This window comes from Meriones unguiculatus, chromosome 10 (assembly GCF_030254825.1).
Source record: "Meriones unguiculatus strain TT.TT164.6M chromosome 10, Bangor_MerUng_6.1, whole genome shotgun sequence".
Taxonomy (NCBI): domain Eukaryota; kingdom Metazoa; phylum Chordata; class Mammalia; order Rodentia; family Muridae; genus Meriones; species Meriones unguiculatus.
Genome location: NC_083358.1, coordinates 103,649,864 through 103,666,231, shown reverse-complemented (window position 1 = coordinate 103,666,231; position 16,368 = coordinate 103,649,864). Strand labels below are relative to the sequence as shown.

At 49.8% G+C, this 16,368-nt stretch overlaps 1 protein-coding gene across 1 annotated transcript in view; it reads right to left on the bottom strand.

Annotated features, from left to right (window-relative positions):
- Nucleotides 1-9,688: 9,688 nt before the first annotated feature.
- Nucleotides 9,689-16,368, bottom strand: part of Atp1a1 (ATPase Na+/K+ transporting subunit alpha 1) — a 29,002-nt gene continuing 22,322 nt past the window's right edge. The window contains exons 15-23 of the mRNA XM_021648493.2: nt 16,146-16,296; nt 15,448-15,616; nt 15,121-15,275; nt 14,578-14,701; nt 13,231-13,376; nt 12,971-13,101; nt 12,415-12,516; nt 10,374-10,465; nt 9,689-10,050 (exon numbers count right to left, since the gene is read on the bottom strand). Of these exons, the coding sequence (XP_021504168.1) occupies nt 10,022-10,050; nt 10,374-10,465; nt 12,415-12,516; nt 12,971-13,101; nt 13,231-13,376; nt 14,578-14,701; nt 15,121-15,275; nt 15,448-15,616; nt 16,146-16,296 (1,099 nt within the window). The 3' untranslated portion in view covers nt 9,689-10,021. The remainder of the gene's footprint in view (nt 10,051-10,373; nt 10,466-12,414; nt 12,517-12,970; nt 13,102-13,230; nt 13,377-14,577; nt 14,702-15,120; nt 15,276-15,447; nt 15,617-16,145; nt 16,297-16,368) is intronic.

Genomic DNA, 16,368 nt, shown 5'->3' with positions numbered 1-16,368 from the left:
GGCTCCATCCCTTGAATCCAGCATATATCCAGGGGTCAGATCAGAACTAAGAGACCAGGTGTATTTGGCGGGCAGTCTGCTGGGCCTTCCCAGCACCCACCTTCTTTTTCCTCAAGAGGCTCTTTGTGTGGCTACAGTCCCGGCATGGTTCAGCTCTTCCTTTGGGAGCAGCCTTTCATGCACTCAGCATACAGCATCTTGAGACGTGATCATGGCTCTGTCTTCCTCACCATGCCGAGGAGCAGGGGCTGTGCCTGTGTGCCCCCATCCTGTGACACGTGTGTACTCTGTAAGAGCTATTTAGTGAGAGATGGTCTGTGCTGTCCGATGGCTATCTGTGTTGTCCTCATGGTAACCTAAACTGCTTTTTCCATTTGACCAGCAATGGATGAAGGCCCAGGCAGACCAAATATCTTAAAGTCACACTCCTACACGAAAGTAGAGCTAGGATCCAGCCTGTCCATAGAGCCGTGTTCTCAGTCACTGCACCATCCTGTCTTGAGGGAGAGATGGAGACCCCTGGCATAGAGAAGAAGCATTGGATACTCCCAAGCCAAGGGCTGCTCCTGATGACGTAGGGTCTGGTGTTTCATGGCTGAGAAGGGAGGACATGATCAGAGATCCTGAGAACAAAAGGGATGTGTGTAACCCAAACAGCCACAAACAACCTCCAAGTGATTGTGGTCAAACCCAGGCATCTTCCCTAAATTGTTAAGAGGATGATTGCCTGAGGCTCACTCCTCTATCGTAAGAAAGATAAGATCTCTTCCCCTCCATCTCCCCACCAATTTCTTTCCCATTTTTAGATAAGATCTCATGTAGCCCAGGTTGGCCTCAGACCTTCAAGGATGAATTTGAACTAATGATCCCCCTGCCTCTGTGCTGCGATTACAGATGTGCACCGCCACCTCCAGCTTCTAAACCGTTCTTGAATACTAGTTCTCTATTAAGGGCACTTCCCCCCCTCTAACACACATCTGATAATGTCTTAGGGATAATTTTTTGTGGTCAAAATGTGGATGAGGTTATGCGCTGGTTAACCTTAACTTAAGTGTTTTGAGACATGGGTGTGAGATTAGTAAAAACACGCCTCCGGGTATCTGTGAGGATGCTATCAGTGTGTAAGGGAACTGCTCTGGATGTGGGTGGCACCATCCTCTAGGCTGGGATCCAGGTGGAATAAAAGAGGAAGGAGGAACCAGGAGGTACATGCCCCTAATCCCAGCACGATGGGAGGCAGAGGCAGACAGATCTCTGTGAGTTCAAGGCCAGCCTGGTCTACAAAGGGAGTCCAGGAGAGCCAAGGAGACACAGAGAAACACTGTCTTGAGGAAAAAAAAAAAAAAAGAGGAAGGAGGAAGAGGCACCATAGCACTGGCATGCTGCCCTCTCTATGACTTGGTGGCCATGAGGTCAGGGGTGGCAGCTTTGTTCTTCTATGCCCTTATATCACAAAGTACTGCCCTGCTACAGCCTAGAAGCACAGAGCCCGCTTCACAAGGATTGGGACCCTGGAAACTGTGAGGAAACAAATCTTTCCTCCTTTTAAGTTGTTTCTCTCAGTTATTAGTCTCTCTCTCTCTCTCTCTCTCTCTCTCTCTCACACACACACACACACACACACCACTCACTCGCTCACACTCAGTCACACACACACAGCTGATGACAACTACCAGGTGCCACCAAATATGGCACAGGATGCAAGAGGAAACTCCTCAACAGAGAATTTTCTCACCCAAAATGTTAGCAAGGCCAAGACTGAGACACCGTCCTTAAACCATTCTTTCTTGTTTTTTTTTTTGTTTTTTTAATTTAGAAAAAAATATATATTGAAAATAGAATTTTAACTGTGGTATGACAAGGACACTTCCAGTATTTATTGCATATTAATCTTTACTTAATGAGTGTGTTATGATCAATGTAGCTAATTCTTAAATGAAGGGTATCGCATTAGGTACAACTGGGTTTGAGACATGGCAATAATGTAATATATCATATACACAGTTAACACACACAATAATGAACTGAAACAAATGTTTACACCTTTTCATTTCATATACATTTTCTCTGTTAAGACAATATCTTAGTGAAATCGCTTTCGTGGTATAAAAAGATACTGTTTTCTAAAACAGTTAGTGAATAATTTACAAAGGCCCTGCTAGTATAGATTTAAATGAGATCAGAAGATTCTCCCCTCTTTTGGGAGAAATATTTAAATATTTATGCTTTACACTTTAAGGTGGTTTATATTGTCCTGTGTTAAAATTCTGGGTAGTACGTTACACATAATCATACCCATTTTAGTAAGCATATTGCTTTATTTACAACTGGGTTGCTGTTTTTGCCCCCATTATTTCTCTCCTTCTCCATTTACAATAAAGTTACATGTACCATTTGCAAGACCACAAAACGTCACGCCCTGCTGATGTGGGAATGGGAAATTTTCACAAGACCCCGCTCCTACATAGCAAACCATGGGCTACCAAAGGCTGATAAGGGAGGGAGAAGCAGTATTCCCCAGAGCTGAGCTCCATCTAAAGACATATGGATACAGTCAGCAATGAGCAGATTCGCCACATTGTCCACACAGACGTATGCCCAGATTTCATATGCGTCTATATGTGAAGAGTAGTTACAGAAGGAGAGATCATGAATACGACAGGGACTAGGGCAGGGGATGCAACATGGCTGTCCCGAGACTCATCATGTAGACCAGTCTGCACTCAATCAAACTCATAAAGATTTGCCTTTGTCTATCCTCCAAAATCTGGGATTAGAAGAATGTGCTACCATGCCCAGATAAAAGTCTAATTTAAAAAAAAAAAAAAAGATATTATTGGGAGGTCAGAAGAGGACATCAGGTTCCCTGGAACTGAACTGGTTGTGAGCTATCATAAGAATTCTGGGAACTGAATCTGGGTCTTCTGCAAGAGCGACAAGTATTCTTAATGGTTAAATGAGCTCTATCGCTCCCTTTAAACCATTCTTCACCTGAAATATGCTTCTGAAATTTCATCCACTCTGCTTCCTCGAGGGCCATCACTTAGCTCCCACAGGCTCTGAATGCCAGGGCTTGGCACACACAGGAGTCTGTAGAGTAATGCCTGAGTGCTGGGCTGGGGAGTCTCATGTGATGGCATTTATTTGAGAGCTTGTTGCAGACCAAGAGTCATTGCACCACACTGCCTTTCTGCTTGCTGGCGCTTAGGCCCACTGGTGTGCTGGTTGGTAGTTTACAGCCGCTCTCGGGGGGGAAAGCTCCTTTTGCCCAGTCTGTGGTATTTGACACTTTCCATGGTGTAACTCTTCTAACCTTTGCCAATTCTGTGTTACCAAGGTGAAGTTTGCTGGCTTGCAGAATTCATAAAACTGAGGGAAACAAATGAGCTGCTGCCGGTGCAAGCTAGCGCCCCACACCACTGTGCTAGTCCTGAGGGTTTAATCCTCCACATTCTCTCCTCAGCCACACGAAAGCTTCACCCACTGAGTCAATGGCTTGGTGAAATCGAAGTTGACTCCTCACCCACACAACTGCGCACACTGAGTACTTTTACTGTGGGGACTGTCATGTCCCTCCCCACCTCCCCCTCACCTAGCAGCAGCTCAGGACTTTGCCCCCCTTCTGTTCTGTGGTTTCCTCTCCTCCAAGGCACTGCTTCTCAGACTTTCACGAGTGCTGGAGTCACTTGGAGAGCTTGAAACCAAGTTTTGCTCCCCAGAGGAGATCTCAGTATGTGGCACAGGCTCCATCTTGAACTTCCTATGCAGTCCATGATAGCCTTGAATTTGCATTCGTCCTGCCTCAGCTGCCTAAGTTCTGGAACGGCAGGTGTTCTCTGTCACACATGGCTAAGAATGCACATTTTCTAGCAAATCCCTGGTGCTGTTGATATTCGTAGACAAGATACAGTTTTGAGAGCATTACCTTAATGCAAAGGCTCTTAATCTTGGCTTCACGTTGGCTGGTGAAGGCAACCAGGCATCAGAACCTATTAAAACCTATGGATTCTAGGTTTTCTATGGATACCTGGCTTCCATTTCCAGGGCTAAATTTCTCTCTGCAGTTTCAGTGTGCAGCCAAAGAGGAAGCCGTGCTAAGTAAGGGGCACCATTGTCTCTGTACCCCCTTCCCAGCGGGTGGGTTTTGTGATGCTTTGGGTAAAAGCATCCCTCTAAAAGGCACATGTGTTGAAGATGAAGGCCATAGCTGATGGGTCCAGGCAATGAGAGGGAGGCTCAGTCCTGAGGACTCTGCCTTCATCAGTGAACTAATCTATGGATGGACTCAGAATATGGTGGAGTTGTGAAGAGGTGCTGGGAACTTCTAGAGGCGGGGCCTAGTTGAAGAGATAGGTCGAGGTCTCAGAGGGTGTATTTTTAAGGGCTGTATGCTGTCTTGGGCCCCTTGCTCAATCTGTGTCCTTAAGCTGGTTTGGTCTACCAACTGTTTCACTCTGTGTGACAAGAACACACCTTGGCCTCTGGCCCACAGCCATGGAGTCCACTGGAAACTGAAATCCCTGAAACCGTGAGCCAAAAGAAAGCTTCCCTCCTTCGTGTCAGGTGTTCTGTCACAGGCATACTGAAAGATAACTACCAAGACGGAGGGAGAGGATAGTTTTGTGTGAAAGGGTATCTTAGGTAGGGTTTCTATGGCTATGAAAAGACACCCTGGCCACAGCAGAAGCTATCTGTCAGTTGCAGAGGTTATCATCATGGTGAGAAGCTTGGCGGAAGGCAGACACGGTGCTGGAGAGGCAGCTGAGAGTTTTATATCTGGATCCGCAGGAAACAGGAAGAGACGGTGAGCCACTGAGCCTGGCTTGAGCATCTGAAACCTCAAAGCACACTGCTAGTGACACACTTCCTCCAACAAGGCCACACCTCCTAATTGTGCCACTCCCTACGGACCTATTTTCATTACAGCCTCAACAAAGAGCTTGTGGCTGAGCCGGGGAGAGATACAGGTATTAGGTTAGCTCACATCCCATTACCAGCAGAATCTCTTGCCCGAACCTCCAGGAGGTTGGGAAATGCCATCCAGCCAGCTGCTACGGAAAAAAGGGATGTGGCTTACTAAGCAACTATGGGGTTGCTATCATCACTGCTGTTTGGGGAATAAGAACACCTGGGTGGATCTCCAGACGGGGGAACCTACAAGTATTTGCACCTATGCTAGCGTGCGGGAGAGTTCAGCTGTAGGGTGAGCATGTTCCGGTAAAACAACCAATGGCGGTATGGGGTGTTCTTATATGCATGCCCCAGATGGAGCATATGTCAAAATCAAAGTTCTACAGACAGTGCCCGATACTTCTTCAATCCCTCAAGTCGTGAGACTTTCTAGATCTCAGTTTCTCCCTGTGAAGAGGGAAGGGTGTGTGCTTGGATCTGTCTCACGTGGCCCGGCGTGATAAACTACCACGGTCGATGCAGCAGGCGGGAGCAGCTGCTCAGTGGACGTTGCTTGCCCTCCCCTGTTGGCGCCAGCACTGTGGAATGGAAGCAGATGGCCTGGAGGGTGCACTTACACACGGGGCAAAGAGCTGGCTTTGCCGCTTTCACTGTCTGCTTTGGTGGAGGAGACGCACACAGAGAAGACTCTTTAACTGTAGTAAAGAGAGGGTGTATGTCTCCAGGGCAACGGTTGGCATTCATGCCCTTCCTGTCTGCCACTCCAGGAAAAGTTTTAAGCCTTGCCGTGGGTTTTTTAATGGAGCCATTATTCATACTATAAAAGGATTCTTCGCATACTGAGCAGTCTCTTTAGACATCTCTGCTTTCCTACACACAGACGAACTTACACTGAGTCAGAGCCCTAAATGCAGAAAGGGAAGAGAAGGGGGGAGGGGCAGGCAGGAGGGAAAGGGAAGGGCCCTCTGCTTTTCAGAAAAGCCAATCTGAAAATGACAGTGTTTAAAAAAAAAAAATACTACCATCATGAGCTACGGCAACAACAGAACAAAACTGAAAAACTGTCCGACGTTTAGAACCAGTTGGCAATACAGAAGCCGAGAAGCCATCTTCTGCAGCCTGCAGGATGTTCTGGACCTGCTGCCTTCGCCGGGAAGCCCTGTCCCAGGCAGACTGCCCCTGCGCCCCATGGGAGAGGCAGGCTGAGCTGCTCCAGATCACGGCTGCCTGCCTTCATGCTTCCCAGCTGCACAAGTTGCGGCCTGATTATCTATCCAGGTCCTGGAGGCAAATTCATTTGAGTAACTGTTCAACAGTCTGTGCTGCAAGAAACTTTCCATGCTCTGGTTGCCAGCTCTAACCTCCCCTGCTCTCTGTTTTCCTTAGCCCCAGCGCTGGCTCTCTACCACACACTCCACACTTTCCTCGAATCTGGTATGCGAGAGAAAAAGCATCAGCACCCCACATGCCATGCCCAACTGTCCTGGGTAGGGGTGGGGTGGGGCGGACTTGTCACCTCTGTCACTTGTCAGTGGTATGGCCCTGGGCAAGTCACCTCACATCTCTGAACTTCCGGTTGTCTGTTTTGCTAGCAAACAGTTATTACTCAGATCATTGCCTGGCCCTCGATAAATGCTATACATAGTAAGTACTGAGTTCCACCAAGTAGGAACACCAAACTTTACCCCTAGTTTTATCTTTAGAGAAACGGGGTCGAGGGAACTTTTATCTATTTTTTATGAAGTCCCAGGCACTTGCCAAGCCCTTTCTGCAGTTTATTTAATCTTTGCAACAGCCTCATAAGGAAGATGTAATTTCTTGATGCCTACCCAGAGATACCCCCCACTCCAGATGCACTGGGGAGGGGCAACCTAGCACTTAAAACTGCTCCCTTCTTATAGGTGTGTGTGCGTGTGTCCGGGTCCAACAGGAGGAGGGCCTGTGGATATTATTACATGCTGTGCCTCAGGGTTGTACCTCACGGAGTGGTTTAGGAGAAAAGTGTGACCTTTCCCACCCGGATTTGCCCTTTGTTTTCTCCTCTGAGCTACAACTCTGGACAAAGGTCTCTTTGCCCTTCTCTTGAGTAGAGTACTGGCCATTGTATGTCATGTTCTTTGTGAGGCTCTGAGCTGAGTACAGAGCTCACAGTGGTAGAGGACAACTTAACAGATTGGGAACTGTGGCTGGAATTGGGTATGGGGCGCAAGTCAGCCATCCGATGGGCCATCCCCACCTGTCTGGGGAGCGAGGGCTTCTTCTAAGATCTTTGGAACCCAGGGCAGCCCAGGGTCCAGGGTCCTCCCCAGGGCACCTCCGCCTCATGGGAGAGCTTGTCTTCTTAATGATGTGGTCCCCCATTCTAACTCCATATCCAGTTCTAGGCGCCTGCTCATTCCTAAATTCTCTTGATTTCAAACTTCAGTTTTGAGAGGAGGGAGCCTAAACCACAGGCTGGGCACAGACCAAATAAGGTAAGCTCTTCCCTTTGAGGAACAGTGAAGCCAACGAGCATCTAACTAAAATGATGGCTGCGTAGGCATTGTATGCACATGTTCTATGTTATACTATATGAGTATCATTATATAATGAGCATATACATACATACACACACACACCAAGGAGTCAATCAGCAAAGAGCCACAGCCGGATCTGAGCTACCGGAAGACACAAAGCCTGTGTCCTTGGCCCCTTGTTGGAGCCCACATTCTGGTGACTGTGTCAGCATGGGAAGAGCTCTATAGCTCCAAGTTTTTGTCTTGGGCAAGAGGTGATGGATGCCATCACTCCCCAAAGTATGTTCATTTTTGCAGGTGCTCCAACAGGTTTGCCTTTTTAAGATTAGCATTCAAGTGAGCCATCAAACTCCTGAATACATGAAGATGCCCAGGATTCAAGTGGATTAGGGTGGGAGGATAAGGTTAAAGGTGGAGATCATCCCTGCAGAAATGCAGAACCAGGAAAGAGAAAGGCATGCACGAGGCCCTCCCTAAGAAGACCAAAGAGCAAGGAGCAGGTGAGAAAAGAGGAGCTAGAGTGAGCAGAGATGCCTGCGGGACAGGAGCCGTTCTGGAAGTGGTATGCTGGTGACGTAAGTGTTGCTGAGGCCAGGGAGGGCTAGGAAGTGTCCATGGTGATTTCAGCCACATGGTTTCAGTGGGCTGGTATTAAGGGGAGATGGAGGAAGCAGAGTTCTGATTGGGAAATGAACAGAGAGAGAAGTCATTGTTCTTCCCGGGCCCTTGTCTGTGGCCCAGGAAAATCGTGCAATGGCCACAGGAATGGATAGGAGCTCAGGATGCACAAGGCCAACAAGACTCATATTCAAAAGCTCATCAGAGAATCAGCAAAACAAATGGCACAAGGCCCAAAGCCTTGGGGAACGTTCAGAAAGGGTGGTCAGGGTGGCTCAGGGGCGCATCTGTAGGGGACAGCTAGTTGGCTGGTCACTGAGGTCATCCTTAGGGGCTGTTTCTGTGAAGTGCCAGAGATTCCAGATAGGCGCCTCCCAGATTAGAACAGTGGAGAGGCTCTGACTGGCACCAAGCTGTCCTTCCAGCGAGGGGCCAAGGTTTGAGGCTGACTCAAATCCTTCCATCTGGAAATACCCATAACCTTCATCACTATAGTGAACTCCCACTGGTCAACACCCCAGGTGACAGAAGACAGACACACAAAGTGTTAGGGTTGGGACAAACAGACCTGTGGCAGCCTATGCTCACAGGGGAGCCTTGCCTGGCAGTCACCCTAGAGCCTTGGCCAGAAACCTTCTAATCCCAGGGTCTCCTGCTTGTTTCAGGCCAGTTTCTAGGTTGGTTTGAGAGACAACTCTTGTTGAAGACAACTTGCTTGGAAGCATTGATCAGCAAACTGCCCAAGGCAGGAGGTGGACTAAGATGGCCCTCCTTGGCTGGAAGTTCTGGTAGTAGCAACAGGAAGGAATGTGGCATTTGCTCCCCAACGCCCACTTCAGAGCAGCACAGAGACATGACTGATGGGCTCGGCTTCTCAGAAAACCACACAGCTCATCGGGCAGACGATGGTCACTGGAAGCAGAGGCTGGTAGAGCTCATTACACTTCCTCAGGAGCGACAACCCCAGGCAGAGGTGCAGGCGGTTAACAGCCCTGCTTAGGACGGAAGGCCCCTGGACGAAGGACGTGCTCCGCCACATGACCCTGAAGCTCACGGAACCTTTCATCTCATCTTCCAGGCCTTCTGGCACGTAACCGCTCCCTGCGAGGCTGCTGGTGGCGCTAATTTAGAAAGGAATCTATGGACAGAGCACTGGAGCTCACAGGCCTGACAGCCATGCACGATTTTCCACTTAGAGAAACTGGCTGAGGCACTTGGAGCCCTGCTGGATTTGGAGAGCAAGCAGGAAGGCCCGAGGGACTGAGATTTGCATAGGCCTAGGCTGACTGAGATCAGGAAATCATCCTGGTGAGGTGTTCCTCACGAAGAAGCCAGGAGCCAAGGAGCAGGTGCTGCTATGGCTAAGGTAATGAGGGCAGCGCTCAGGAAAACGGGCAGAGGAGCTCATGCACCTGACGAATAGGGCAGGGCTCCTCTTGGCCCCTGGTGCTCAGACGTGGGTGTCAGTCACCTGGGAAGCTTATTAACCACCTGCCAACAGCCTCGGCTGGGCCGGGCTGCTTTCCTAACGAGCCCCAGGAGATGCTCCGGAGCTGACGGCCTGGGGAGCCACCGTGGAAACACACACACGGCTCATCCGGCACGGCCTCCGCGCCCAAGAAGCGACAAGGACGCCGGGCGAATTCCATTATAATAGCCATCTTTATTTGTAAAAATCCAGATATAAAACGTAATCTTTCAGTCTTTCCAGGTTTTCCTTTTTTACAAAAACAAAAAAGGCACGTATAAACCTCCTTCCCCGCCGTCGTTCCTGTACAGGGTGTTTTTCAGGCAGCCCTTCCCCCCCGCCCCCCGTTACAGCTACATGCTTCATTCCAGGACGTCTGGCTCCCCACATGCTTTGGTGCTTTCCTACCAGGGTAGAATTCCGAGCTCCAAGACTTGAAGTACACAAAGAGGGGGTGGGGATGGGTGCGGTGAGTGGCACGGTGCTCCATGGCGTGCAGGGCGGTGGGCTAATAGTAGGTCTCCTTCTCCACCCAGCCTAAGAGAGAGGGGGACATGCGTGAGTCCTCTTTCAGGAAAAACCACACAGTGACTCCCTAAGGATAATTGTGTGTGTGTGTGTGTGTGTGTGTGTGTGTGTGTGTGTGTACCCGAGACCTCACTTGTAGCTAATTAGCTCCCTCCAGGAATAGTGTGTCATTACTAGATTTACGTCAAGATTTTCTTTACATTATATTTGGTTTTTACTGTGTAAAGCCTTAAAAACCATGATCCTTTTCTACCTTAGTTTAGTTGTGCATGCGGAAGGCATAATGTACCCTGACGCGGGAGGAAGCCCGGGCCCGTCAGCCCATCACTTACCGCCAGGGCGTCGCCTGATGATGAGCTTCCGCACCTCGTCATACACGAAGATAAGGAGGGAGTAGGGGAAGGCACAGAACCACCAAGTGGGCCTGGAAATAGAATTGGTGACACGTTAGACACACATGCCCCGATTCAGAGGAACCACACATTTCCAAAGTGAACAGGAAAGCTTCAGCTGACTACAGCCACTTTTATCTATGGATTTACTTACAGAATAAACAAAACAACAACAACAAAAACACATTAGAAGCAGATTTCCCTCCACGGCTAGGCCTGGAGTCACAGAGGCGTTTCATTTGGCATGCCCATTTGCCTTGAGCTTGGCTTTCCTAAGCTGACTGTATTTTTTTTGTTGTTGTTGACAATCTGGGAGTGACTAAACATTTTCTTTCTTCCTTTCTTAAAGCGCTTAAGCTCCCAGAGTGCATTTGTCTCCCGCCTTGGCATTCACAGACAAAGAACTGCCAGTGTGGGTCAAAGCCAGTTTATTCAGACTCTGGACCTGGTCTCTGACTGTGGAATCTGGGAGGACCAGCTGAGCCCCTGAAAGATGACAAAGGTTTTCACGGGGGAGGGGGGGTAGGCTGGAGAGGCTGCTGCCCGGTCCCCAGCAGACAGGCTCCGGGCTGCCTCCCGCAGGACCAGGCTTCCTTGACTACAGGCTCCTGGGTAAACAAAGGAGGAAGGATGGCCCTGCCAGCTCTGCAGTCCCCGCCCTTCCTATGTGCCCTGAACAGCAGTGGGAAGGTGACCTCACCACCTCAGCCAGAGGAGCAGAGGCAACGAGCAAACCGAGTAGAAGCTGCTGGGAGCATGTTCAGTCACATAAGAGCCAAAGAAAACGGCGACATTCTGAGGCTCTACTTTTCCCCTCTGGGACTTTTCATTGGGCTACTTAGAAGCCTTTGACCTCTTCTAGCCTCCTCTCTCTCCTTCAACAAGTCTTGGGCCCATAAAATCCAACCTGGACACTTCTTAATGCATCTCATGCTCTGTGTAAGGTATATGGAACCTAATCCAAACAGACACCCTGACCAAAGCCGTAAGATTATCTGGAGAGCAGCAACAGCAACACCAACAAAGAGATGTGAGAGCCCAAGACCACTCGGAGACAAGCTCCAAGGACTATCAAGGTTGATGGGTTGGGAGGGAACATCCTTACCAAGGGCTAAGAATGAACTGAGGTACCTCAGCCTTGGGGAGGCTGTGACACACCCCAGATGCCAGCCACACCTTGCACCATAGGCTATATCTGTGCACTCTTGAGGAGGCCAAAGGGTTTTGATTCAAAGATGAGATCAGTGGAGAAAAGTGTTGGCAAGAGGCCAGTAAGAGAGATGGTTCAGGTGACTCTGAGCAATGACAGGGCGGGTGGAATTGAAGAGACTGATGCTCTCAAAGGATCTGTGTTGGAAGGGTGCCGGGTCCTACAGTTCAACGTGTTTAACCAAGATGTAGCTGCTCAGCCTCAACCAGTTACTAGACAGCAGCGAACGTATGTGGAAGTTTCCACAGGCTGCCAGGCTTCGTGGTGAACCCTGTGTGTAAAAACTGAGGCCTAAGAGAAGCGCAGTCATTCCCCTCTTTTGAGGCTGGACTGCGTCTGAACACAGAAGGACCCGAGAATCTACTTTCTGAACTGCTCAGCTCCACTCAAAGGAAATGGGGATTCTCTCCAAACTCCTTTGGAGTCTCCAGAAAGGGGGAGAGGTGACCTGTGACCAGGGCAAGCAAACAGGACTCAGGCCTGGGCCTTCAAGGCCCAGCACAGCTCTAGGTGGCTCTCAGGACAGCTGGACTGTGACAACAGGTCCTGAGGGCTCAACAGTCTGCTGTTGAGTAATTTCAGGGAAGCAGAGGCTGTGCAGTCTCACCTTGGGCCAAATCCTCGGCCCTGGCAGGTCTGGATTTGCTGTACAGAAGAACTTGTACACACACCATCCAGAAGCCGGGCAAGAACAGGCAACTCACACGGCACGAGGGGAAAAGCCACACAAACTATGTCCACACCTTTTATGATGCAAGAAGCCCAACTTACTTGAGGGGATACATCCTAAGGGCAGCACCCATCCCAGGGCAGTAGGACAGGAAAGCAGCAAGGGCCGTCTCTTCAAAGAGGCCAAATATTAAGATCTTGTTCCTAAAATTCAAGGGAGACAACATTTTAACCAGCTGCAAATGCAGATTTCTTTCCTAGTGCTATGAGTTGAGATGGCGGTATGAGCTCTCAGCAAGAGCCGAGGGGCAGGATGGGGAAGGCCGAGCACTCTCCTCTGCGGGTGTGGACAGCATTCTGAGATTGCAACACCCTGATGTCTACAAAGTACAGGCTTGAGAACTGCAGGTGGTGGAGAGGACTAGGAAAAAAACCCAAAACAAACAAAACAAAACCCCAAACTCAAAAGACCCTTTAAGCTTAAAACTTTTGTGTAGGGCTCTATTCATAGGCATCTCGATTTGATGCAGACTGCATGGCGCAGGCTGGACACCCCTGGAGGAGATTTTCCAGAAACTCATGGGTGTCAGAGGCTGAATTTATTCTGAAGGTTTGTGTAAAAAAAAAAAAAAAAATCACCGGATCTTTCGCAACTTACTTCATCCCCTGCTGGAAGACAGAATTCCTTCTGGTCTTGCAGATGACCAAGTCGGCCCATTGCACCACCACAATGCTGACGAAGAACGCAGTGTGGCAGGTGAACTCCACGATCTTCCTCTGCTCGTAGGTCTGGAAGGTGAAGCGGGCACCTCAGCTCTGGCTCCCAGCCTCCCCGTCACAGCTGGAGGCGGTGCTGCCGGCCGGCTGTCAGGCTTGGAGGGGGCACTGGCCCTCACCCCAGCGAGCACTGTTACTCACCCACTGCTGCCCATAGCTGTCCTCCACATCGTTGACCCAGCGGTCATCCCAGGTCTCTCGGATGCCCAACAGGTGGAAGGGCAGGAAGCCGTTCTCCGCCAGAATCACGAAGTAGGTGAAGAAGCCCCCCAGCGCCTGGATCATGCCTGGGTGGGAGAACACCGCCTGAGTGCTAGACCGTATCCACTATTACTTAACCCTCTCCACCTCCCCCCCCCAAATCCCATCAGCCCCCAAAGAGCTCAAGGACAGAAACGGATCATCAGCTGATGATGAAGGCACAAGAAGATACACCAGCCGCTGTCCCTTGTGGGCTGAGGGATGGGAGGGCGCTAGAGGGATGTACTAGGCTCAGGGCCCCTCTGCTCTGAGAGCTGTTAAGACCCAGAGGCCTTCCTTTCAAAACACTCACTTCTCTCTCTCCATCAGCTGCTTCTGTCAGGGCACAAGCCTGACAGGACATCAGCTTTCCTACTATTTAATCTAAAAAAATTATTTGTTTTTCCTACTTCCACACACAGCCACTTTGCTTATGACCACACCTTTTCTTTTCTCCCATCACCCGATCCAGCTAGGACACCCCAAGTTCCCCAGGGCAGAGTCCTCTTTCTCTCAAAACTGGGGGTCTTCCTCAAAGCTGTGGGGCACTCTCAGTCAACTGGCCTGCTGCCAGGAGTTGCGTAATGGACACTAGCCATAATTTCTGTACGATGCTGGCCTGTGCCCCCTCTAGACCCAAGTGTCCACAGACCTAACTGCTCTCAAGATCTGGTCAGCCACAGTGGCCTTCACCAGGTTCTTTTGAAGGAGAAAGGCATTAAAAATTAGGGCATTTGGATTTCCTATCTCCCAGCCTGCTGGAGTAGAAACCAGTGGGAGGTGGGGGTGGGGAGAACCATCATTTGGAGAGGACCCACTGAGCAAACTGTCAAACTGATATGGCTTTTTGATGAGACAGAAGAATGTGACACCCGCCCCCCGACACACACACATCTCAAGCCCAGAGAAAGCTGCCTGGCTGACAAGTTGACAAATGCAGGCCCAGGCACCTGATATTCCACGGGGCTCAGGGAGGAAGGCTGCCCTCAGTGCTGAAAGAACTAGTTTTCATAAAGGCCACCAGTCAGGCAGCAGAGGACTTCTCCCATGGCAGACAGACTCCAGGCTGGTCCCCATCTGCCTCTATCACCCAGAGCCTATAACCCAGAGCCTTACTCTACCGCTGAGCTGTCTCATCTGTCACTCTCCAGTCTGAACCCTGTCACAGCTTATTCCAGACAAAGAATATCCCTCCGGGCCCTTCCTAGCACCTGCTGCATGCAGGGACACAGGGACGCAGAGGCTCACCGATCTGTCCGTAGGCCATGCTGATCAGACGCTCATTCACAAGTTTATCAGTTTTGGGATTTCGGGGCTGTCTCTTCATGATGTCACTCTCAGCCTGTTCATAGGCCAGGGAGATGGCAGGAACCTAGGGTAGGTGAGAGCAGACAGGAGTAGGTATTATGAACTTTTTATTATGAAATTCTTGCTCCCTCTTAAAAAAAATGTTTTTTATGTGTGTGTGTATGTGGAATGGGTGGCCTGGCACACTCTTAACCACTGAGCCATCTCTCTAGCCCCCTGCCCTCTTTTTTGCCCCTCAATATTTCTTTTGGTACAAGGAACAATATTAAGGAATCAAATGGTTTTTCTTTTTCTTTTCTTAAGTAAAATTGTCGGTGACTGTGGACAATTGTCCCTATGACAGCTAACACCGAGCCGACGATGCTGAGGCTGGAGAGAATCCTGGACATTCACTGGGAATTTCTTTTCATACACCGGCCTCACAGGCTCCAGGAACACATGGGGATAGTTACCACTATTTGTACGGCTGCGACTCTCACGTACCATGTCAGTGCCCAAGTCAATGCAGAGGATGGTCACAGTTCCCAGGGGCAGTGGAATGTTTGCAATAATAAATATCAGGAAGGGGGTGATTTCCGGAATGTTACTGGTTAGGGTGTAAGCAATGGATTTCTTCAAGTTATCGAAGATCAGACGACCTAGAAAAGCAAGATGTTGTAAGCAATGGATTTCTTCAAGTTATCGAAGATCAGACGACCTAGAGAAGCAAGATGTTTTTACTGTATGACTTAAGAGTCAGGCAGACAAGAAACTGAGCACTGACTGCACGCTGAGGTGAGCTGTCTGTGAGCCTCTGAGAAGTTTTCTCACCTTCCTCTACGCCAGTCACGATAGAGGCAAAGTTGTCATCTAGAAGAATCATGTCAGCAGCTTGCTTGGATACATCCGAGCCGACGATCCCCATGGCAACCCCAATATCTGCCTTCTTCAAAGCTGGAGAGTCATTGACACCATCACCCGTGACGGCCACGATGGCACCCTGCCCAGAGGAGGAGGAGGAGGAGGAGGAGGAGGAGGAGATCGGTGGGTTAATAAAGTCTTCGAGGGGATGAGGTGAAGGGAGTGACACTCCGCAGATTATAGATGCCTTTCTCTTTCCCTGAGGCTGCGCAGTCTTGGAACCACCTTGGCAGAGTGCTCACAGGGTCCCACCCACAACGACAATAGGGAGAAGTGACAATAAGCATATTCTCGACATTTAACCCAGGTTACTCCAAGGAATGACTTTAGTGAGGGGCTCTGTGGCAAGGCCTGGCCTGCAGGCAGAGTAATGGTTAAAAATTAGGGGCGAGTCTCCCAGCAACCTCTTCTACTGAAGACACACACTAGGACCCATTCTTCTGTTCTAGGAGGCTCCACTGAGGCTTAGCTCTGGGCCGCAGAATGGCCGAGTCCCTCCTCCCTGTACCTGGAGCTCGAAACCACATAGACACAGAGAGACTGTTCTCTCCACTTCGGTGCTGCTTTCACTGGGGTCCGATGCCCCACAGCCCTCGCAGCTCACTGACCTGCCGCTGGCAGCCCTCCACAATGATGAGCTTCTGCTGAGGAGAGGTCCTGGCAAACACTATCTCTGTGTGGTACTTCAAAATGTCATCCAGCTCCTCAGACGTCATGTCCTTCAAGTCACTGCCGTGTACCACGCAGGCCTTGGCATCTCTAGAATTGGGACCAGGAAAGTAGCAAAGGTCACCCTCCCATCCAACAGCACTTCAGAATCAGAACCAAGAC